We start from the raw sequence: 23,445 nt of genomic DNA on the forward strand, positions 1-23,445 counted from the left end.
CATAAATAAATACGACGAAAGTCTTTTTTAAGATGAGATTTAAGTTTAGAGAAACAGTTAAGAGAAAAGAATACCAAATGTGTTGTTAATATTAATAAGAAAGATATCTCTCCTTCTGGTCTGATGGTCAAGGTCTATATTTATAGTGTCGTCATGGTGCAAAAATATAAGTTTATCCTTACGGAGACAACGATATCAATCATCGCTATACTATATAGAGCTAGGACCAGTTGAATCACATAATCTGAGTCTAGGTAGAATACTTTTAACCATACTTAGAAGATATTATTTACTATAATAAATACAATGGTGCAAGTGGTCCTAAGGGCGATGTACTGGACCGGCCACCTATTACGGCGCTGCACTGTCTAAGAGTGTCAAGCCGACCACCACTTGCGCTGGGATGTCAGAATGACCCCCACTTACATGGGTATTAAATGACAGTCACTTCATTGCAGGCTGAGGACATCTGACAGATCCCTTATGGTTGATCTTTTGCTAAGATCTGATGGCTCACACTCCGGGCTCTAGGGAGGCTGCCTTGCCCTTCGGAGGACAGGGGCTCCGGAGAGCCCACCCAGACTTTGAAGGATAAGGGCTCCAAAAAGCTCCGGAGCCTAGAGATCTGAATGGCCTTCGGAGATCCGCAATCCGAACGATGTAGGTTGGCAGGGCTAGGGGTGTCGGAGGTCCTTAGTGATGACTCCCAACAGTAGCCCCTTGCGAGGGAGGCCAGCGGAGCGATCGGCCCCATGGTTTTCGGTGCAGGTCCTCCAGTAGTCCCTGGCTCCACGGCTGACGGCCTATGCTCCTTCGTCTTGCTCGAGTTGTTTTGGAAAGTCCAGACCAATTGATTTGAACTAAACACCTGGTAACACTTGTGATGGGGCATTCAATGCGCCCTGCATTTAGCGATGTGATCATGCCTTATCAAGTAGTAGTGGGACTGCATTTAACGATGTGATCATGTCTTATCAAGTAGTAGTGGGACACATGGTGCCTCGTTGTTGGACGGTTGTGAGGCGGTTTTGCACCCCCTCCCCCCCAATGACCATGGCCTCATGGGTGAAAGGACGGGGAGTGCACGCATGTTCCCAGGAGGGAATAACTCCCCCCTCAGTTTATAAGATGGAGGTCTTGGCTGACCGGAGGCACTATCTGACGTCTCTACTTTCATCTGCATCTTGTGTTAGTCTGTAGGCACATAATACGCTATTAGTTCCTGAAACTTCAGACAGATAGCAAGCTCTGCCAACTTACACGCTACTGGTATTGGCATGTTAGCCTTCCTCTTGTTTCGTGGAAACCTTGTACTGAATTCGGGAACACTCATTATTACTCCAGGCACTGATTTTAGAGTTAGAAGAAAAGCACAGCCTTTCTTCTTTGCACAACTGTCATAAGAAATGCTATTGAAAATTGAGAATGTCTAGGTGTAGGCTTGTTAATCTAAGCAGAAATCTAAATCAATCGTACCTTGTTTTTTTGACTTGTTTTGCTGAAATTTTCCATATCTAGGATTTCTCTGTTTTCAAAATCAAGGGTGTATACCTTATCAATTTGTTTTTGCACATTTTTGAGGAATAATGCTCTGCATTATGCCCTTATCTAGGTTCTTGGAAAGTGATATATTGTAAACTTGGGGTTGTAAAGGGACATTATTTGATATTTGTAAAGAAGTTGTGATTCAATAATGCTGAACCAACTTTTCACTTTAGAACATGTAAACTGTTCGATCAAGACATCAAGTTATTATGAAATCCATCGGGGCAAAACAAATTCTCTGTTTTACATTGTTTCAAAATGATGGCTCCAAATTTTTGTCAAGAGGAAAAATAAGAACTTATATCAATTGATTTCGAGCTTTGTTTTAGTCTCTCTACTACTTAAAAATTTTGGTTGAACTTTTCATTACATTGTTACTTATCTGCTGCATATTTATTTTCCATTGCAGGTATTGTCACTGCAGGGCCAAAAGAGAGGTGCTGTCCTTTGTTTAAGTCTTGAATATAGGAATATGTTCGATGTGTGCAGAAAATGGAGATGGCAACCTTAGTTTTATCGGCATCTGCTTCATACGTTCTCTCCAATTTTACTTTGGTACAAATGGCACGGATCAGCTATTTGTGCTGCTGCGAGCAGCAGTTTTCAATTTTCCATACCTTGTTTGAGCACCTTTAATTTACGCAAATCCTCTACTTTGTTGTGATATGTATCCATGCAAAACAATCTTGATCCAGATTTGCTTGTAACTCGATAGGTTTGGCATTTTCGCATGATTGTTGCATGTATGATTTTTCCATTTCGCTTAATCTGCATACAAGCTAACAGCCGACAAGCTAATAGGCATGTAAGACCATTGCCGAGCGTTTTCCTTCACGGACCAGATTCCCGTCGTGAAGGAATTTTTTTCTCTTCAGCGCTCCAACGGTTTCCCTTCACGGTTCCTGTCACGAAGGGATTCCCAAGGTCATTTCCTTCAGGACGGAATTCTCTCTACTTTCTCTTCACGATTCCCCTCGAACGGAAGCTGTTGGAGATGAGAGAAAATAAAAGGAATGAGAACGGGAAATTCTCTGGATACTCCGGACATATGCGGACCCTCCGGACTTTTGTCCGGATACTCCGGACCTAGGTTAAAAATGTGTTTTCGACGATTCGTCGATCGATTTAACTCCAAACTTGAATCTATGCTACATACTTCTGCGCATATACCATACCAAGGGTTCTAGACTAACCTTATAGCTTAACTCTAAGAAAATCTTGAATACAATTCAAATTGCCATTTTCCCAGAAAGTGCGGACCCTCCGCACTTTGATGCGGAACCTCCGCAATTTTATATGGATACTCCGTATTGTCCAGAACTTCTCTGGTTTTGGAAATTTTTTTGCCAAATCGAATAGCGATCTTTTCCAACTAAAGAGGAACATGTTTGAGATGGTTTATGGAGTCTAGAATTCACTCATCAACCTAGCAACTCGATTCCTAACTCAAATCTCATCTAAATCCTCATTTTGGTCTAAAACCTCAAAAACTCATGAACTTTGCTAAAACTCAAAATCGATCAACCAAATCACGAATTCTTGCCATGGAGAGTCTAAGAGACTTACTCAAGATGCTCGTGGAGTTGGGTGACTGTCGAGAAGTTGAGGAAATAGAGGGAAATCGAAGAACTCCAGTGTTTCTTGTGCTTCAACTAAGAACACCAAAAGACATCAAATCCGGCTTGAATCTTTCGAGAAAACGAAAATAAATTGGATGGATGAGTAGCTTATGAGCTCTAAAATGCAATGGTACCACATGCATACATTCAATCCCTCTCTTGAGCTCGGATTTTGGAAGAAATGGAGAGAGGGAGTGAGAGGGAGAGGGAGCTCGGGTGGGGACGTGAGGGGGAGTGAGGAGGAGAGAGAGAGCAGGTGGGCTGCCCCTTTGGAGTGGTTGGAGGGTGGGGCCATATGTAGGGCCCACATGTAAGTGAAAAGGGTCTATTTTTGCTGCGAATTCAATCCTTTTTCTCTCTCGAAATTCTTCCTCTCATCCAATTAATTTCAAACAAAGTGCTCTAGTGTGCCAAAATAATTTACCTCAAAAATAATTATGACGCTAATGATGCATGATTAAGCTTAATCACACGATTATAGAATTTGGGACGTGACACTTCAATCATCTCTTTACATGTTTTGAGGATTTCATGTTGTCCTTAGAACTGTTCACTTTATCAATAACTCTTTGATTATCACAATTCATAAAGATAGCTGATATTGATTTTTCAAGCACTAACAAATCCAGCAAGAGTTCACATAGCAATTTGGCCTCAACAATGGTTGTATCTAACACTGCGAGTTCTGCTTCCACAATTAACCTCGTCAATATAGTCTGTATGCAAGACCTCCATGAGACAACATCACTGTCAAGAGTGAATACATATCCACTTGTGGTCTTAATCTCATCAATATTAGATATTCAATTTGAATTACTATAACCATCTAGTACTAAGGGGCACCCAATATAGTGAAATTCATAATTCATAGTACATAGCAAATAGCACATAACTCGCTCAAGCACACGCCAATGATCATCACCCGAGCTAGAAATAAATCAGCTCAATTTATTCACAGCAAATGAGATATCAGATCTTGTAGCACTAGCTAGGTACATGAGTGATCCAATAATCTAAGAGTATCTCAATTGATCCCTAGCAATCATTTTATTCTTTTGAATTATTAAGTTAGGACCCTAAGGTGTTGGCGAGGACATGGGAAGTCACAGATCAACTTTATGGTTGTAAACATGTTAGTTGAAAATGGGCGTCCAAAAAGAAGCTTAGGGCTGATGATACTATTGAAAAATATAATACTTGGGTTGTGGCCAAAGGTTATACCAAAAAGTAAGGTGAATATTTCCTTGATACTTATTCACATGTCATTAGACTGATCATCATAGGAGTTCTATTGTACTTCGTTGTCTCACATGGTCTTCTCGTTCATCAGATGGACATTAGGATAACTTTTCTGAATGGAGAGTTGGATGAGGAAATTTATATGGACCGGTCTGATTGGTTTGCAGTAGAAGGTCATGAGGATAAGGTATGTAAGCTATTAAAATCTTTGTATGGTCTCAAACAAGCTCCTAAATAATGGCATGAGAAGTTCAACAGAATTTTAACATCTACGAGCTTTGCAGTTAATAAATCTAGTAGATGTGTATATTATCGACATGATGAGGGTGAGAGAGTTATATTGTGCATGTATGTTGATGACATAATGATCTTTAGGATTAATCTTGATGTGGTTAATGAGGTCAATAAATTCTTATTTTAAATTTTTGATATGAAAGATCTAGGAGAGATTGATGTACTTTTAAACCTCAAGTGGCTAGACGGGCAGCCCAAGCGAAGCATGGTGTTCCTATGCTTTGGAAGCATGGGTGCCTTCATGGTGGTGCAACGGAAAGAGATGGCACGTGGGTGTCGGTGAATCAGGAACCGAGGGTCCCCGAATCCCGAGGCCAGGCCAGCAATCCGCCACGTGGCGCCATCCCGCGGGGTCAGCTCCGCGAGGTAAAGAAGACTAAGTCCCGGGAGAGGGCGCTCGGGGCCACAGTTAGTGGTCCCCGAGTACCCGGGTTCCCCGATGAACCACGAAGACTAAATAACCGGGAAGAAAGTGCTCAGGGAGGTGAACAGTGACCCCCGAGCAGGAGAACCGAGTACCGGGAGAGATGTGCCCGGGGCTGCGAGCAGTAGCCCCCCGGGCACCCGAGTGCCCCGAGGATTCAACGAAGGAAGTTCCGGGAGAGAGTGCTCGGGGCTGCGAGCAGCGGCCCCCCGAGCACTCGGTTCCCCGAGGGTCCATACAGTTAAGACCGGGAGAGAGTGCTTGGGCCGTAAATAGTGGCCCCGAGCACTCGGTTCCCCGAGGACCAAGAAAGGGCATTCTCAGGAGAGAGTGCTCGGGGAGGTAAACAGTGACCCTGAGCACTCGGTTCCCCGACGACCTAGGAAGCCCCTTGACAGTGGCCCCCACAGGGGTCCAGAGATGAGGTGTCAGCCAGTGAAAGGCCCGAGGCCGCATTTAAGAGCGCGCGTGGCCTGTCACCTCCAACTGCTCCCGCCACGCTCGGTGTCAGTTCCTGCCATATTCTGGCAGAAGGGCGTGGGGACATTAAATGCACGGGTCCCATCCTGTGCCATCCGACGCGCCTCGGGATAACGTCGTAAGGCCCGAGGCATTCTGTCTGCCGCGCTGCTGTGGTAGGAGAACAAGACAGGGCGAGCACGCCGGGCCGCTCTGCCGGTGCCCGGTGGGCCCTCTCCACGATGCCCGTTGCAAGCGCCATCATGACGCCTGATGACCGGGCGCGGGGCGCATTTTCAACCCCCGTCACTTCGCACAGAGGCTATGATGACGCCCTTTCCATTTATGGTGCCTTGGAACTCGTGGTGGTGGAGAGCTATGATGAGGAATTAGTGAAGGCTGACAAGGTGGAGACTAAGTGTAACATCCTAGTTTTCAGAAAACTCAAATTCAAAATCAGTTCACAACATTTCCAGAAGTCAAAACCTTTTATTCTCTTCTTAGGCTCAATCCGCCTCTTTCTCTTAGCACAACCCATTTTTCCTTTTCTTTTTCTCCGACCAGCTCATCTCTCTCTCTCTCTCTCTCTCTCTCTCTCTCTCTCTCTCTCTCTCTCTCTCTCTCTCTCTTTTCCTTCTCCCGTGGCCCAGCTCCCCTCCCGGCCCACTCTCTTCCGCATCCGCACGCATCGACCCAGCCCAACCTATTGTCGCCGTCGTCTTCCTCCTCCTGTCACGCGCGCGCATGCCGAGCTCACTGACCGCGAACACTGCCGAGCCGACCGCACTGCCACCACGGTAGGTTGTTATGCCACCCTCGCCGCCCTGACCCCTCTCGTCTCTTTGTAAAATCACCGCGCACAGCTCCGGCGATGAGCGCACAGAGCTTCCACTGACCGTCGCGTACGGGCCTCTGCAAGTCGTCGCTGACCACGGCCCCACCGCTCCTCTCCGCCCCTCTTTCCATGTGCAATGAATAGGTTCTTCTAGAAGTTTTGGATCATTTGATGGTAGCTCACTGTCTAACAAATCAATTGAATCAGGTTACCTGCCTGATGCACCTACAGAAAAGCCAGTGCATTCTGTTGCAAACCATCAGATTGTGGCTTCTCCTGTGTCTCATTCAACACAATCATATGCCTCGCTACCCATCAAGAGCACTATGAATTCATCAGATCACAACTTTACCTCAAAAACCTGCTGATTTACGTAGCCAAACTGCTCCCGCCAGGGAACCTGTGCAACATGGTGTATTCACATTGAAGCCGTGGTGACATTGCATGTTCCAGCACAACCAATGACTTTCACAACTCTTGACCTATTTGATCAATCTATTGTGCAACAGCTTGTCACTTTTGCTGCACCAATAGATCTATTTGCTAGCTTTAATGAATAGTCATCAGTTTGTTATAAAACAGTTGATTTAGGCAGTCATTCTGATGTTGCAAAGAACCTGCTCATAAAGTTGTTGTTCAGAAGGCTATGGCACCATCATTTGTTCCAGCAGAAGCGCTCACCGCATCTCATCATTTGCACCAAGATCTCTTCAGGTTGTCAGTTTTGTAGGAACCGACAACTTCTGCACCCCCTCCACCAATATATCTGTTTACTGGCTTTGACCAACAACGACCACATATGTCTAGTGTTCAGCAAATTCCATCAGCAGCTCCATTGCCTATTAATGAAGGATGGGCTTTCATTGATGCACAAAAACCTGGATCTCTGATGTTCGTTTCAAATGTGCCCGCGTCGCTCCTGCTGGCTGCCCTGTTACCATCACTCACCATGGAGAAGAGGACCAGAGCCCTGTGCTGGGGCCCGTCGACATTCGCTGCTGGCCACCCAGACCTGTTGCACCCACCATCCTAGCCATGGCCCGCAGTATCTGCTGCTCTGCTAGCCGCCCAGTGAAGCCGTCGCTCCTGGTGCAGAGCCAAGCTTGTGGCCGCCCAATCTCGAAGTCACGTCACCCTACTGATCTGCACATCATTGACGTTTTGCTGGCTCTGTTGAGTCCTGTCGCACAAGGGACTCCCCCACCGGTTCCCCATCGACGCCCACATCTAGATCCACACATGCATCCCCTCCGCCCAAACTGAGACTATGGTGAGCATCGCCGGCCATCCTATGAGCTTCCGCGCGCTCAAATTTGGCAATGGCCCGCAACCAATGCGGCAATCCACACGCGTCGAGTTTAGTTGCGCCGCCATAAATAGTACCAGTGCTAGCGTGTCACACCCGGTTTTAAAGAAAATAAACCAGATGTATTCCACATGTATGCCATGATCAAGTTTTTCATACATGTAGCGACATCATTAGTGATAACATAAACTGTGTCTTAAATAACATAAACATTCCTTACAAAAGGACTCGAAGGTCTGAAAGAAAATACTAAGAAATCTTCAAACGGCAGCGGAGCTCCCATCCATCCACAGGCGTTGTCCGGGGGAAATACCAGCCTAGGATATGGTCTTCAATCGACGCCTCCTTCCTTCTAGAATTCAGCATCATCGTCCGGGAAATCCTCGAAAACTTTACCTTCTGAGCAGCATCCGAAAGTTGGGAGAGGGCAAGCATGAGTACATAGAGTACTCAGCAAGTGGGGGAAAAATATGACATGCAGGCTGTCGGTGTATCAGGAACCGGGGGTCCCCGAATCCCGATGCCAAGCCAGCCATCCGCCACTCCATCCGCGGGGTCTCTCCTGCAAGATGAGAAAAGATCAAGTCCTGGGAGAAGACGCTCGGGGCCACAGTCAGTGGCCCCCGAGCACCCCAGTTCCCCGATGATCCACGGAATCCAAGTGCCGGGAAGAAAGTGCTCGGGGAGGTGTACGGCCACCCTCGAGCACCCTAGTTCCCCGATGACCAGGAGAGCTAAGTTCCGGGAGAGAGTGCTCGGTGCTGCGTGCGGCGGCCCCCGAGCACTCGGTTCCCCGAGGATCCGTACAAGAGTGCTCGGGAGAGAGTGCTCGGGGCTGCGTGCGGCAGCCCCCGGGCACTCGGTTCCCCGAGGATCCGTACAAGAGTGCTCGGGAGAGAGTACTCGGGGAGGTGAACAGTACCCCTGAGCACTCGGTCCTCCGAGGACAAGGAAAGGCATTCTCGGGAGAGAGTGCTCGGGGAGGTGAACAGTACCCCCGAGCACTCGGTACCCCGACGACTCAGAAAGGCCCCCGAGGGGCCCACCGACGAGGTGTCAACCAGTCAAAGGACCGAGGCCGCATTTAATGAGCGTGCGTGGCCTGACACCTCCAACTGCTCCCGCCGCGCTCAGCGTCAGTTCCTGCCACGTTCTGGCAGAGAGGCGTGGGGTTATTAATTGCACCGGTCCCGTCCCGTGCCATCCGGCCTGTCTCGGGATAACGTCGTAAAGACCAAGGTGTTCCGTCTGCCGCGCTGCTGTGGCAGGGGAACAAGACAGGGTGGGCATGCCAGGTCGCTCTACGGCTACCCGGTGGGCCCTCTCCACGGCGCCCGTTGCCAAGGCATTTATTGTGATGGATGACCGGGCGTGCGACGCATTTTTCACCCCCGGTCATTTCACCCAGAGGAAATGATGATGCCCTTTCCATTTATGGTGTCTCGAAACTCATGCCCCCCCTCCCGTTCGGGGCACGTTGCGGCCGGCGGATACTTAAGGCAGCCGGTGGCACAAAAGAAAAAGAGGGCGAGAAAGAGAGCTGATAGCAGAATAGAGCTAGATAGAGAAAAAGACGGACGAAGAACACAGCACAAGGGGAACACGGCTGAGAAGTGAGCAACACGAGATGGGCCGAAGAACAAGGAGCCTCAGTCTCTTAGATAGATCAAGATTCTTGTAACCAGCAACATCCTTGAGGGACTTCCTCAGGAAAGTTATAGTATCCACACAGGAGTAGGGTATTACGCCCCCGTGCGGCCCGAACCTATCTAAATTCTGGTGCATTTACTTCTTCTTGCACTAGGTCACCACACCACCACCGGCCGTTGCATTCACTCCCATTTATTTCTCCGACGAACATATTCAGGATTATCCCCCCGGCCGAATCTCTAAAAAGGGGTCTCTCGGGATCCCTGCGACTAGAGTTAATCCTCCGACATAGGCTTTTGACAAGGAAAAGTTGACTTGGGGATTACTGCGACTATGCTCAGCTAAACCAGACTCAAATAACCTAGCAACCTATTTACTAAATTATATTCCAGTAATTAAAGAACATAGCTCATCGGATTCCATCCGACTACTAGACTCACCAGATATCCCATATCCGGCTACCGACTCATCGGGAGTACCACCACCCGACTACCCAAACCAACCCTTAAGATTTTCATCTAATCATGAAGAAGTCCAAGCCGCTCTTGACCGTGAGCACGGCTGATCGATCAGTTTATTTACTCTGCAGAGTTTGCACACTTTACCCATGAGTCGTGATTCCCGTTTTGCCTTACACTTCCGGGGTGTATAGCCGGGGTCTCACTACAAGACCGTTACAAAGTACCTCCACATCTATAAGCACCCACTGAGGTTTCACCACTAACAGAGATTCCATCCACTGCAGAGGCCCCCTCTTGTGCCACTGAACCAACCATTGATGCGTGCAGAATGTGAAGGGCACTAATTACTTAGCCAGGCCGTACCCATATAGGCCTCATGGTTGTGCTGTTATGCCGGGTTACAGGCTCCAAGAACCGGTCCTTAGGATCCCACACAAGAACGTACACAACCCCTGCTGTGTAGCTCCACCACATACTAGCCATCTAGTTGGGATCCCTAATTCAAGTTACTACAAGATTATCATTCCCTAAATACTTGTTTCATAGGCATTAGTCACAATTCATAATTATTCTAATCCCTGACTGCACTAGCATGACTACCCTTTACATGTCCCAAGACCCAAAAGAGGCTACAAGGAATGGTCACACAAATTCTAGTAAAACCCTATTCATGGGATTTCATAATTGGACAAGCATGCAACTAAGGAAAAATAAAACTATAATGACCTATAGTGGAATCAAGGTGATCAAGAACACTTGCCTTCGAAAGTAGGCTGCTCGGAATCTTCAAAGGCTTGGTCCTGAACACTGACACTCTGCTCGTCTCCTAAAGCCGAAGCACACACTGGAAAGCAACAAACAAACAGCTAAATACACACACCAAACAGGAGCAATTAACTCTAAAAAGGCTATTAAAGGAAAGTACACGCTGCTACGATCTCGGGAGGGCGAAAATCACCTAAATCAGAGTTCGTATGAAAAAGTTACGCTAGTTCTACTCTAGAGGGGCTTTTCTGAAAGATTGCAAGGACTAAATTGTGAAAACAGAAAGTTCTAGGGGCTTATGAGTAAAGTTCAAGGACCTAACAATAATTATCCTAAAGTTCAGGGGTCTAAATGCAATTATCCTAAAGTTCAGGGGCCTAATTGCAATTATCCTAAAGTTCAGGGGCCTAATTGCAATTATCCTAAAGTTCAGGGGCCTAATTGCAATTAAACAGAACTATCTAAGGGCTTTTTTGTGAAAACAGTGAAGCCTAAGGGTCTATCTGCAAGTTTACCTAATTTCAGAGAATAAATTGATTTATTTTTATACTGAAAACCCTATTTTATGCGTAAAGCTGACGTCACTGGCTGACGGGGCAGCTAACTGGGCTCCAGGGCTGACATGGCTCTGCCACATAGGACAGGAACGCCCACGTGGCGCGCTGACGTGGCTCGGCTGCTGACTGGATTAAAGGAAACACGTGGCGGCTTCTAACTGGCTAGCGAAGGGGTACAGGGCCTTCTAATCTGGGGCGCTCATCTCGGATCGGATGGCCGAGGCTGATCGGGGGACAAACAGAGCCGGCGGCGACAGAGAACGGCGGCGCCGCCTCGGGCTTCGCCGGAGTTTCGCCGGAGACACTCTAGATCGCGCTACGGGCTACCAATCTCTACGGGGAACGGCGCAAAAGAACGGGGAGTGCACGGGGAGTCTCTCCGAGGGCTTGTCGACGGCCGGGGAGGTAATGGCGGTCGGCGACGGTAATGGCGGTCGGCGGCGGTCGGAACTCGGCGGGAACCCAGCTGCTATGACGGAATGGCTCGATTGAAGGTCGGAAACGCTTCCTGGAAGGCACGTGGAGATAGGGGGAGCATCAATTGACCGCGGGGATGAACGGAGGAGGCTGGCAACGACGAAGGGGCGGCAGAGCTTACCGCCGATCGGTGAAGTCTTGGTTCCGGCGGCGGAAAGGCGTCGGCGAACGGTGAAATGGGCTCCACGGGCTTCTACGAACTCGGCGGCGGGCTCAGACGCGGAGGGGGAGGCTCGGGCGCGGTGGATTTGCTCGGTGAGCTCGGCGGCGACGGCTATGGAGCTCGGGTTTCTCGATGAATTGAGGCAGACGGGGTGGCGGTGCGCTGCAGGGCTAAATAGGCGAGGGCGCGTCGGGCGGGCGTGCCGGCGAAATCGGATTGCGGCACGCGGCGGTTGCGGAGGCAGCGCGGGCGCGAGCGCGGCGTGGCACGGTGGAGAAGAGAGCGCCGACAGGTGGGACCCGGGTGTCGGCGAGAGAGCGCGGATGTTGGGCCGGCTGCACTGCGCGATCTGGGCCGAACTCGGAAAATTGGGCTGGGCCGCGGCAAAATTTGAACGGGTGTTACATAGCGTGGACATCAGCGAGGCAAAAACCGCCTCAGACACTAGGTTATGGAGTTAAGTAAATGATTTGTAAAATTTAAGATCTACCGTATCTGATTTTATAGTTTAAAATTTTAAATATACACCGTTCAATAGTTGGAGTTATATAGATTTTTTTTTAAATCTACGTGCATCGAAACCGTCTTGTACATCGCCACTACATTATTATAGCTAGTACAATCTTATATTTACTAATTGGAGGCTCTTTTGGTGCCTCCCCGTTAATCCTAAGAAAATCCTTAAAATTCTCATAAAAAAGTAAAACATTCGATCGTCGAATTAATTGATTGACTAATTATAACCATAGATCAAGAACCAGACAAAATAACGTAGAAGATTAAAAAAATAAATCATAGAGTCCAGCCCTAAGACTACTTATTGCCTTACATTTCCTTCACTTTTTTATTGCAGATATCATTTGTCCAACAAGGTTACGTTAGCAAACTCCAACTTAATTATGTTAGCAATCAACACACTTTTCCAAATCAATTATAATCAAACCTTACAAAATTAAAACAATAGAATGCAAACATATTATGAATTATCACACAAAAATAATATCAAAGAATTTATAATATATTTAATAATAATAATATGAGATACGGTGACGACATTAAAAATAATAATAATTTCAAAAAATCAAGAAACAAATAAAAATCAATTTTCATAACACATAAAACGAAAATTATAAATTAGATCTATTCACAAATAATAAACATGATTCCAATATTTTAAACAAAAATTACATTTATATTTTACATTCTAATATTTAAATATAAATAGTTGATGTATCTTAACATATAACTATTATTAACACAAATATTTATTATTCAACTGTAAACTAAATTTCTAGTCTGTACAGTCACACGAATTAACTTGCTTGTTCATCTAGTTTGTGTTCGTCCTTTACGCCATTCACCCGTCCACGCCAGCATTTTCCAATGTCTTACAAGCTCCAACAGTGCAATCTTAGACTCGCCGCCGTCGCACAGCGCCTCCTTCGCCTGCCGCATGGCAGCCCACGTTCTCTGCCGGAGCTCCGCGCCACCGTCTGACTCCATCAGCCATCTCACCTTCTCCGCCACCTCCTCGTCCTTGACCATCTCCTTGTCGTACCCTTCCACAGCCACGGCCAGCCGCATCTCCTCCACCAAGAACACCTTGTTCATCCGTTGCTCGGCGTACATCGGCCACGCAAGCATCGGCACCCCGCCCACGACGGCCTCCAGCACCGAGTTCCACCCGCAGTGCGTCACGAACCCGCCCACAGCGCTGTGGGCCAGCACCTCGCGCTGCGGCGCCCACGACCTGACGACCAGCCCCCTGTCCTTGGTGCGGGCCAGGAAGCCTTCCGGGAGGAGCGCCGAACCGGTCCAGTCAAGGTCGGGGTCCGGCTGCTGCTCGTCGTCATCGCCAGGCGGGCGGCGCACGACCCACAGGAACCGTTGCCCGCTCATCTCCAGCCCGCGCGCCACATGCTTCGTCTGCTCTGCGCTGAACCGGCCCAAGCTGCCGAAACAGAGGAACACCACGCTGGCCTTCGGCTGGGCGTCGAGCCACACGAGGCACTCGTGCCTTTTTGCGCCGACCTCCGACTTTATCAGTGGACCGATGCAGTGCAGCGGTGGAGCTCGACGCCCGGGGGGCGTGCACAGGCCGGCCACGATGGCGCCCGTGGCGCGTGGCTCCAGGGAGCGGAAGCTGTTCACGATGACGCCTTGGGAGTTGTTCAACTGTTCGGACAAGGCGCGGAAGTGCCTGCTGGAAAGGCTGTTGCGGTCGAGGACAGCCTCGGCTAGGTGATCTGCCGGTACCGGAGGGAGGCCCGGCGCGTGCAGAAGGTCGCCACCGAGGTCTCGGAGGTTCAGAGTGGTCTGTCCATGGATGACCGGCTGATATAACAAGAAGGCGAGGCCGGCGACGCCAGAGGTGAAGAAGAAGTACGTCGGGATGCCGAGCTCGGCGCCGACGTCCACGGCGCTGCCGCAGAAGAAGTCGAGGAGGAGGGCTGCAGGGGAGGTGGAGCGGAGGAAGTCACGGAGGTCAGTGGTAGAGGCGCGAGCGAGCTCGAAGGCCTGCGCCACGTGGTCATGGGCTGGCACGTGGCTCGGGCGCGTGATCTGAGGTAGGCGGTGCACAGAGAGATCGGAGTGGGCGGCCCCGACGCCTTCGAGAAGAGGATTAGCTGTGGTGCTGCCGGCGGCCTTGTGATCGTCAGCCTGCCCGCCGAGGGCGATGGTGACCTTGAGACCGTGCTCTGCGAGCAGCTTTCCGAGCTCCACCGTGGAGACCAGGTGGCCGATCATCGCTGGCGGGGAGTAGATGACCACCAGCTTCTTCGGCTGCTCATCATGGCAACCATCTGGGGTCGTCATTGAGGGATTACTGCACTGGCGAATGAAAGGCCACACGGCAGCTTGAGCTAGAAGATGTTGGCAAAGCTTGCGTTTGCCTCCGACTTCTCTCACCGCCGTGGTGTGCTTCCACTGACAACCGAGTTGTACTTATACCGTTACACGGCGGCTTTGTTTTGGTCCACAAGTCCTACCGAATCGTCGTGCACGGGAGTACGGGTCTAATCGTGGCACCTTTCTAGCTTCACTATTTTTCAAATAAACGATCGGACCTCATGTTATCCTCTGAGGTGTTCTCAGCGAATTTTAATGAGCGATTCGTACCGCTGAGGAAGAAAATCGTTGACATGTTCACCCTTGATCTTCAGCAGAAGCGCTTGCCTGGCATCGACCAGTCAAGCCCGACAAGAACGTTAACTCGTTTGATCGTCTCTTCAGGAGCGACGATTCTCGCTCAGGAGTCAAAGTCTCTTTTAAGATCGTTTTCAACGGTTTCTCTTTAACGATAGAATTTCTTTACGATAAATTTTTTTTTAATATTTTAACGGTTTTTCTTTATGGTTCCCGTCACGAAGTGATTTCTAAGGTCATTCCTTTCAAGACGGTATTATCTTTTTTTTTCTCTTCACGATTCACTCGAAGTGAAGTTGTTAAAAATAAGAGAAATAAGAACAGAAAAGAAAATCAAGAAAGAAACAAAATAAAGAAAATACGGTTAGAGACGAGAAAATAAGGAAAAAGTTCAGAGTCTGAAGAACGGACCGTGAAACTTTACAACTCGGCCTATTTCGTTCATTACTGGGCTACTTCGCTCCAAGCCCAATTAGCATAGCACGATACATCCAGTATTCCAGGCCTTTCCAGAAGTGTTGCAACAATTCGGGTGAACTCGTCGCCAGGGATGTTAACGATCAAGATGCGGAGGGCTTGCATAGTTGGATGCAGCGAAGAATGTTCGTAGTCTTCTCAGTCTACTACTACTGGTGGACTACCTACATGGTGGAGAGTGAGAGACCCATCGAGCAACGCAGGAGACGAGCACGCAAGCTGCGGATGTGGACGGTGTTGTCGAGTCGGGGGACTTCGTGGATCCCTTCCTCCCTTCAGAGATAGGAGCTGGGACGATCAATGTGCATCTCACGCGGGTGCCTGACATGATCGTTAGGTCCCCAGGCATGATCGTCAAGAGCAAATGGATTCCAACTCAAATTTATTTCCAAGATAATTCCGCTTCAATGATGCTTTGATCAAACGACCTGTTCTTCTGGATCTCTTACCCGTTCTCACAACATCTTGAACATAAATCCGCCCAAACATGTCATTCGCGTGAATCTTGTGCCCAAATGCCGAATGATCACTTGGACCTCCCCAAATCCTTCAGAAACTGGTCAAACGCCAGCCGCGACGGCCCGCCGTCCATGAGGGCATCCGCGGCCTTCTCCCTCGCCACCGCCAGCCTCTCCCGGAGCCTCTTGCCTTCCTCGGACTCCATCACCAGCCTCACCTTCGCCTCCACCTCCTCCGCGCTCACCAGCTCCTCGTCGTAGCCCTGCATCACCACCCCAACCTTCATCTCCTCCACGATGAGCACCTTGTTCAGCCTCTGCTCCGCGTACTGCGGCCAGCACAGCAATGGCACCCCCACCGTGACGCCCTCCAGCGCCGAGTTCCAGCCGCAGTGAGTCACGAAAGCGCCGGTCGCGCCGTGATGCAGCACCTCAGCCTGCGGTGCCCACGAGGACACTACCAGCCCACGCTCCCGCGTCCTCTTCAAGAACCCATCGGGAAGCAGCTCCTCAAGGTCCGGCTCCGGTCGCGGCTCGATGAATTTGCTCGGGTCCTGAAGTGGGCTACGTACGACCCACAGAAACCGGTGGCCGGAGGTCTCCAACCCGCGGGCTATCTCTTTCAGCTGCGTCACCGAGAAGGCGCCCACACTGCCGAAGCAGAGGAACACAACGCTGCGGTCCGGCTGCGCGTCTAGCCATGCGAGGCACGCGTGCCGCTCCGATTCGCCCGCCTCGGATGTGCCTGCCGCCACCAACGGCCCGACGCAGTACACCGGCGGCGTCGGGCGGTCCGGGACGCAGGCGCCCTCCCGAAGCGCCTTCACGGCCCTCGCCTCCAGCCACTCGAAGGTGTTGAGCAGCACGCCGGTCGCCTGAGCGACGCGTGCGTACAGCGCGGTCCGCGCCTTGTACGCCCTGCCCTCCCTGTCCTGCTCCGTGGACGGCATGTCCGATGCCGCGATCGGCGGGACGCCAGGGAAGTGAAGGAGCGCCTTGCCCATGTCGCCGAGGGAGCTGGCCGTCTTGGAGTAGTAGTAAGGGAGGTGGAGGAAGGAAGCGAAGGCGCGGGCGGACGAGGTCCAGTAGATGTACGCGGGGACGTTGAGCGCGGCGGCGACATCGACGGCGTGGGCGCAGAACATGTCGACGACGAGCGCGGCAACGGAGGGGAGCGATCGGAGGAGCGCGAGGAGGGAGGGCGCGCACAGCCGGAACGTGTCGAGCATGCGCACGAACTGGCTCGGATCCGGGTCGGGATAGGGCGGGGGCGGGAGGAGGTGGAAGGAGACGGAGGGGTTGGCGGCGGCGAGGCTGGCAACGGAGGCGGGACCGGGCCTGGTCGGGACGGCGATGATGACGGCGAGGCCGCGGCAGAGGAAGAGCTTGGCGAGCTCCACCATGGGGGTCAGGTGGCCCACGCCCAAGCCGGCGTACAGCACAACGCGGCGGCCGGGTTCCATCGTGCTCTCGCTTTCTTGGCACGGCCGTGCTGTTTTGTGGAGTCGTTCCGGCCGGCAGCTTTGACCCGTATCTTTCATATCCTTTCGTCTTGGTGCATTCCTCCTTTTTTTCTAAAGAGATGCTGGTAAAGTTGTACTACGTACAGAAGTTGTGCTGTCGCCTGTAAGTTTGTGAAGCAGGGATATATTATTTTATGGAGAAAGATTAGCCTATGATTCCACAATCGTAGTAGCTGATCACACTATACCAAGTCAAGTGCTTGAGGTCAAATTTGATCACTCCCTCGAGCTGATTAAACGCTTCTCACGGGTCGCGACTCGGGAGTCGGGACTACAATTTTGTTGACGAAAAGGGTCGTCATGCCTTCCGCGACCAACTCGTCCCGGTGCAACCGTTTTCTGGAGCGAACAGTAATTGAACTGTGCGTCGGTGCGCCCCTCTCCGGGCTCCAAGCGATCGATCCGGAGCAGACCTCCGGACGATCAAGGATCTAGCAACGAAGCTCACGTGACAGGTGGCTATGGTGAATTGGTGTTACGGGGTATGTTTGATTTTCTTGCCCATCGTTGTCTAGCTTTGTCTAACAAGATTAGAGTACAAACAAGTATATTTGATTCCTTTACTTATTTGAATTTAACCAAAATGGATTAGAATTTCTTTGATACCTGTCTCCTATGGAATTGATCTTCTTTCAAGGCAGAGACAAATTAACTCTACTCCCCTAACAAGATTTGTCTTGCTAATCCTTGCCCGGCAAAACTAGTAGATAAAAAAGCCAAACATGCGCATGGTGACTATGAAAAGGCCGGGAGTCAATTTGTGTCAGCGGAAACCTGCAATGCTTCATTTATTGGAGCAGTCCACAGTTCAAGGCTTCAAGCGATGGCAAACTGGCAAAGTCAAGCGAACGTGTTTGCCCCGCTCCGTCGCGAGAACACGTCAAAAATTGCTAGAATCCACCGTATAAAGCCGTGCGACCCAGCGTCAAAAGTTCTCATATCCAACTCGGCACTCGCAAATAAACCAGCCCTGCTTTGCGCTGCTTGTTTTGGTCTTCCATTCCACCCCCATGGCAACCACAGGGCCGTACAACGCCGCCAAGGTGGAGGAGAAGCACGAGCCGATGAGGCCGCTCGCCCTCCCGTCCCCGACCGTCCACCCGGCGACGACCAACGACGCCGCGGACGAGGAGGCGGCCGCGACCACCAGGCGCTGGCGCTCCATGCAGTACCTCCGCAAGCGCAGGTGCCTGCTCTGCTGCTGCGGCTGCTGCACCACCTCCGTGGTCATCCTGGGCATCGTCATCCTCGTGCTCGCGCTCACCGTGTTCAGGGTCAAGGACCCCATCCTCACCATGAACCGCGTCACGCTGGAGGGCGTCGACGGCGATCTCGGCACCCAGCAGCACCCGGTGTCCGTGAACGCCACGCTCAACGCGGACATCTCCATCAAGAACCCCAACGTGGCCTCGTTCAGGTTCGCGCGGAGCGAGACGGACTTCTACTACGCCGGGGAGACGGTCGGCGTGGCGTACGCGCCCGACGGCGAAGTCGGCGCCGACCGCACCTTGCGCATGAACGTCACGCTCGACGTGCTCGCCGACCGCATCTCGCCCAACGTCAACATAACCGACCTCATCTTCGGACAGGACTACAACCTGACGAGCTACACGGAGATCACCGGGAGGGTGAACCTTCTTGGCATCTACAAGAGGGACCTCGACATCAAGATGAACTGCTCCATCACGCTGGAGGTGGGGGCCTTCACCACCGTGCAGAGTAAAACCACGGACTGCGTTGCAAACGTCAGCTGATCAGCTAGCAGGTTGTTACCTCCGCGGATTCATATATTTTGTCACTCTAATTTTGTACCTTTTGTCTTTCTCCCCTCCCTTTCTGTATGAGTTATAGATTGTTGTGTACCTACGTTTTTATTCGAGGTGAGCGACTGTTATATATATACTACTTCTCTCAAGATTCTTATGAAAGGCCAACTACTAGTTCAGCCCACAATCAATCAACTTTAGAGTAGTTTCAATCTCCTCTGACAGGACGGGAACAAACCAACTAATCCGTGTCTTTGATATTGATTGGTAGGCTAACAACCGTGCTTTTCATAGTTCTTTTTTCCTGATGTCACATGTTCTGTTTATAGGTTTATTGATAACCTTTTCTCCAAAACAACTTATTGATTATTCCTGCATTGAGAAAGGACAAATCTAGAGACAAAAATAATAGCATCATTGGCATGACATTCAGAACGGTCTTACTAGCACCTGGATGTCCGTTGGAAAATTTTCCATCGGACGCTATGTTCTTTCATCGTAACATCAAACACTAATTCTGTAATATCGAAGAGAAGTGTCTGTAATATTAAAAAATATACATCAAAATAGTTCGTTATATGCATCCGATTTCAGGAGAAAATTCCCACCGTAACATCACTCCATATTGCACGTAACATTTTCGGGTGAAACCCCATGGGTGCATGTGATGCCTGTTTTTTTGTCGCGGCCCACCTCCCAGCCCAGCGCAGCCCAGCCCGCCCCCTCTCTCTCTCTCACAACCGGGCCCCGCCTGTCAGCGCTTTCTTCCGCATCGCGCCCGCACTCGCGCTCGCGTCCGCAACCGCCGTGCCGCGTCGCTCGATTTCGCCGTCGCGCGTTCCACCCCTCGCGCCCACATCTCCGCAACGGCACGCGCATCCTCTCACCTATATAGATGCGTCTGCAGCCCCCGCGCCCCCCATCCCGCATTCCCCTCACCGTCGCTGAGCCGCCATTGCCGCCACCGAGCTACGCTGAGCGCCGTTCCGCCGCATCTGAGCCCTCCCCGGCGCACCTGAGACCGCCATCAGCTTCGCCGAAGCACGAGGATCCCTTTTCGCCGCTTATCGACGCTGTTCCGCCGCCGAATGACCCTTCCCACTGAACGCTGGTAAGTTCCGCCGCCACCTCGCCGTTGATAGCCTTACCCACTGCATCTCGTGGCCAATTGATCACCTCTTCGGCACCGTAGAACCCCGAGGGAGCTTCACTAACAGTTGATTTCGCTCCTCCGCCGCCGTAGCCGAGATCCCGTCGAGCTCCGACCTCCACCGCTGCATCTCTCAGTCGCTGAACACCGCTAAGACCTCTCCGACCGTCGAAAAACCCTCGGTGAGAATCCCCATCATCATCTCGTTCAATTGTGTCATTTCCCATCGCGTTTGGTAGACCATAGCTCGTTTCCGCGCTTCGCCGGCGATGCTCCAGCCATGTCCGCGGCAACGCCGCCGTCTCTCTGTCACCATCGGCCATCAAACCTCCCCAATCACGCTGAGTCGTTGGATCTCTTGTGTGCGGTTAAGATTAAAAGCTTGGATAACCTTTCGGTGACCAGTTAGATCGCGCCACATGTGCACTTAATCCCAGTCAGCCACCCAGGCCATGTCAGCGTGCCACGTAAACACTTTTGTCCTACGTGGCACGGGCACGTCAACCACCTGAGCCCAGTCAGTAGGATGAGGTCAGCGTGACGCAATAAATAGGTTTTTCTGCATAAAAATAATTCCCTTATTCTTTGAAATTAGGTAATTTTACATTTAAGCTCTCAAACTTTTCTGTTTTCGCAAATATACCCTTGGTACTACTATATTTTACTTTTTAGCACCTAAACCTTTGTATAATTACAAATAGGTCCCTAAATTTTACAAATAAGCCCCTAGAACTTTCTGTTTTTACAATTTAGCCCTTGCACCTTTTAAGAAAAGCTCCTGTAGCTTTAAAACCTTCATGACTTTTTCATACGAGCTCTGTTTTAGGCGATTCTTGCGCTTACACGATTGTAGCAGCGTGTACTATCAATTAGTAACCTTTTTATAGTGCATTTCTACTGTTTTGTGTATTGTTCTTAGATGTTGTGTTTGTTTATTTTCGGTGTGTGCGATTGCTTTAGGAGACTAGCAGTGTGTAAACTTGCAGGACCAGACGTTCGAGGAATTTGATCAACCTGCATTCGAAGGCAAGTGTCCTTGATCACTTTGATCCCATTGTAGGAAAGTGTAGCTTTTATTTTTCTAGATGCATGTTTGTCTAATTTGGAATCCCATGGTTAGGGTTTTACTAGATTTTACTTGACTATCCTTGTCGTCGTTGATGAATCATGGAAAATGAAGGGTAGATATGCTAGTGCTGTTATGTTTAGGGTAAAGGTTAATCTATACTAATGTTTATGCAACAAAAATTTGGGTATGGTAATCTTGTAGTAACATGGTATAGGGATCTCAACTAAATGGTTAGTTTAAGGTGCTGCTGCACAACAGGTTTGTGGTTGTTACTGTGGGGGGTCCTAAGGACCGGTTTTACACCCCGGAAGTGTAAAACAAAACGGAAATCATGACTCGTAGGTAAAGTGTGCAAACTTTACAGAGTGTAAAACTGATCGATCAGTCGTGCTCACGGTTAAGAGCGAGCTTTGACTTCTTCATAATTATTGGGGATCTTGGATGGTTGGTTTTGGGTAGTCGGGTGGTGAAATCCCAATGAGTCGATAGCCGGATATGGGATATCTGGTGAGACTGGTAGTCGGATGGAATCCGATGAGTTGTCTCCTTTAATGTTGGAGTCATCACATAGTAAATATATTGCTATGTCTTTTGAGTCCAAGATTAGATTGGCATAGTTGCAGTTAGTCCGAGTCAAGTTTTTCCTTGTCTTAAAGCCTACATGTCATGTTTTCCCACACTTGCTAAGTACTCTATGTACTAACGCTTGCCTTCTCCCAACTTCTTGATGTTGCTCAGAAGGTGAGGAATTCGCAGACATCTCGACCGATGGAGCCGAGTTCTAGGCGAAGGAAGATGTCGACCTGAAGACCATGTCATAAGCTGGCGCTCCCCCGGACAACGCCTGTGGATGGATGGAAGACCTGCTGCCGCTGAAAGTTATCTTAGTATTTTCTTTACCTATGGGTCATTTTTTAATGAATATTATCGTTATTTATTGACACAATTATGTTATCACTTATGAAGTCACTGCATGTATTGAATCTTGATCCTGACATACATTCTCTTAAAAACCGGATGTGACAGTGCAATATATGAAAATAACTATAGCAACAAATTTTCATAACGTTTGAAACATTAAATTTGAATATCTAAAATATTGGAGATGCGAAAATATAGGATTAACTCAAATGGATAATTTTTTGGGTCCATATCTGCACGCAAGAGATTCCATAATGCAACATACGAAAATAACTATGGCAACAAATTTTCACAACGTCTGAAACATTAAATTTTAACGTCTGAAACATTAAAGATACGAAAATATAGAAATTGACTCAAATGGATAATTTTTTCGGGTCCAGATCTATAAGCAAGAGTTTTCGAGATACAACATACAGAAATAATTATTCTAACAAAATTCCATAACGTCTGAAACATTAAACTTGAACATCTAAAACATTAGAGATACGAGATAGAATACAAAAATAAACTCAAATAGATAATATTTTTAGATCAGCCCAACAATAAGCTATGGACTGAACGGGCCGTTCCGGAGTTATAGCATTTCTGCACTCATACACCTGGGGGTAATGGTGCTCATGGGCCCTTTTATGGGCCACAATAAAATTGGGCCTCACATGTGAGCTTCTTTTGTGTTTGAATCATTGGGTGATCTTGAAGAGTTGGCCTTGTGGAATCTTCAAATTGGGCTAAAGGCCTCACATGTGAGCTCAAGATTCCCTAAAAAAGAAGGCGTAGCTCAAGAAACTATTTCCAATAAAATAATCCAAAGCCCTCTGAGAAAAAAGTATCTTTAAAAATTTGAAATCGAAATGAAAATAAAAGTTAAAACAGAAACCCCAAAACCACGCATATTTGCACTTGAAGCGTACACCACAACAGGTATATCCGTATATGTGCATAACAACCCATTCTTCGAGCCATCAGAATTCCAACACCTACGCGTAAGAGTGCCTAACCATAAAAAGAAAAGAAAACAAGGAAGGTATATTCTACAGCGAGTAAGCCGACAATATCCCTTAGAATAAGATATTGGCATGCTTCGGTTCTTTTTCTTTATCCCAGCTGGTTCGTCCTCGTTAAATCAGTCCAAATCGT

At 49.2% G+C, this 23,445-nt stretch overlaps 3 protein-coding genes across 5 annotated transcripts; 1 reads left to right on the forward strand and 2 right to left on the reverse strand.

Moving 5' to 3' along the window:
* Positions 1-12,916: 12,916 nt before the first annotated feature.
* On the reverse strand, positions 12,917-14,703 carry LOC133908671 (UDP-glycosyltransferase 1-like). Its single transcript, XM_062350794.1, has one exon. The coding sequence runs from the start codon at positions 14,609-14,611 to the stop codon at positions 13,121-13,123; it is 1,491 nt and encodes a 496-aa protein (XP_062206778.1). The 5' UTR covers positions 14,612-14,703; the 3' UTR covers positions 12,917-13,120.
* Positions 14,704-15,277: 574 nt separating this feature from the next.
* LOC133908672 (anthocyanidin 5,3-O-glucosyltransferase-like) lies at positions 15,278-17,479 on the reverse strand. The gene has a single exon (XM_062350795.1). It carries the CDS (start codon positions 17,415-17,417, stop codon positions 15,945-15,947), a length of 1,473 nt encoding a protein of 490 aa, XP_062206779.1. The 5' UTR covers positions 17,418-17,479; the 3' UTR covers positions 15,278-15,944.
* Positions 17,475-22,341, forward strand: LOC133908673 (uncharacterized). 3 transcript variants are annotated; one of them, XR_009908243.1, is made up of 3 exons: positions 17,475-19,164; positions 21,276-21,341; positions 22,123-22,341. XR_009908243.1 is itself a non-coding variant. In XM_062350796.1 (2 exons), exon 1 carries the CDS (start codon positions 18,410-18,412, stop codon positions 19,151-19,153), a length of 744 nt encoding a protein of 247 aa, XP_062206780.1. In that variant the 5' UTR covers positions 17,475-18,409; the 3' UTR covers positions 19,154-19,164; positions 21,276-22,341. The 3 variants fall into 3 exon arrangements, 2 of the variants coding, with proteins under 2 accessions (XP_062206780.1, XP_062206781.1); XM_062350796.1 differs by having other exon boundaries at positions 21,276-22,341; XM_062350797.1 differs by lacking the exon at positions 21,276-21,341.
* Positions 22,342-23,445: the final 1,104 nt, after the last annotated feature.

The sequence above is a fragment of the Phragmites australis genome, chromosome 2 (assembly GCF_958298935.1).
Source record: "Phragmites australis chromosome 2, lpPhrAust1.1, whole genome shotgun sequence".
Lineage (NCBI taxonomy): Eukaryota > Viridiplantae > Streptophyta > Magnoliopsida > Poales > Poaceae > Phragmites > Phragmites australis.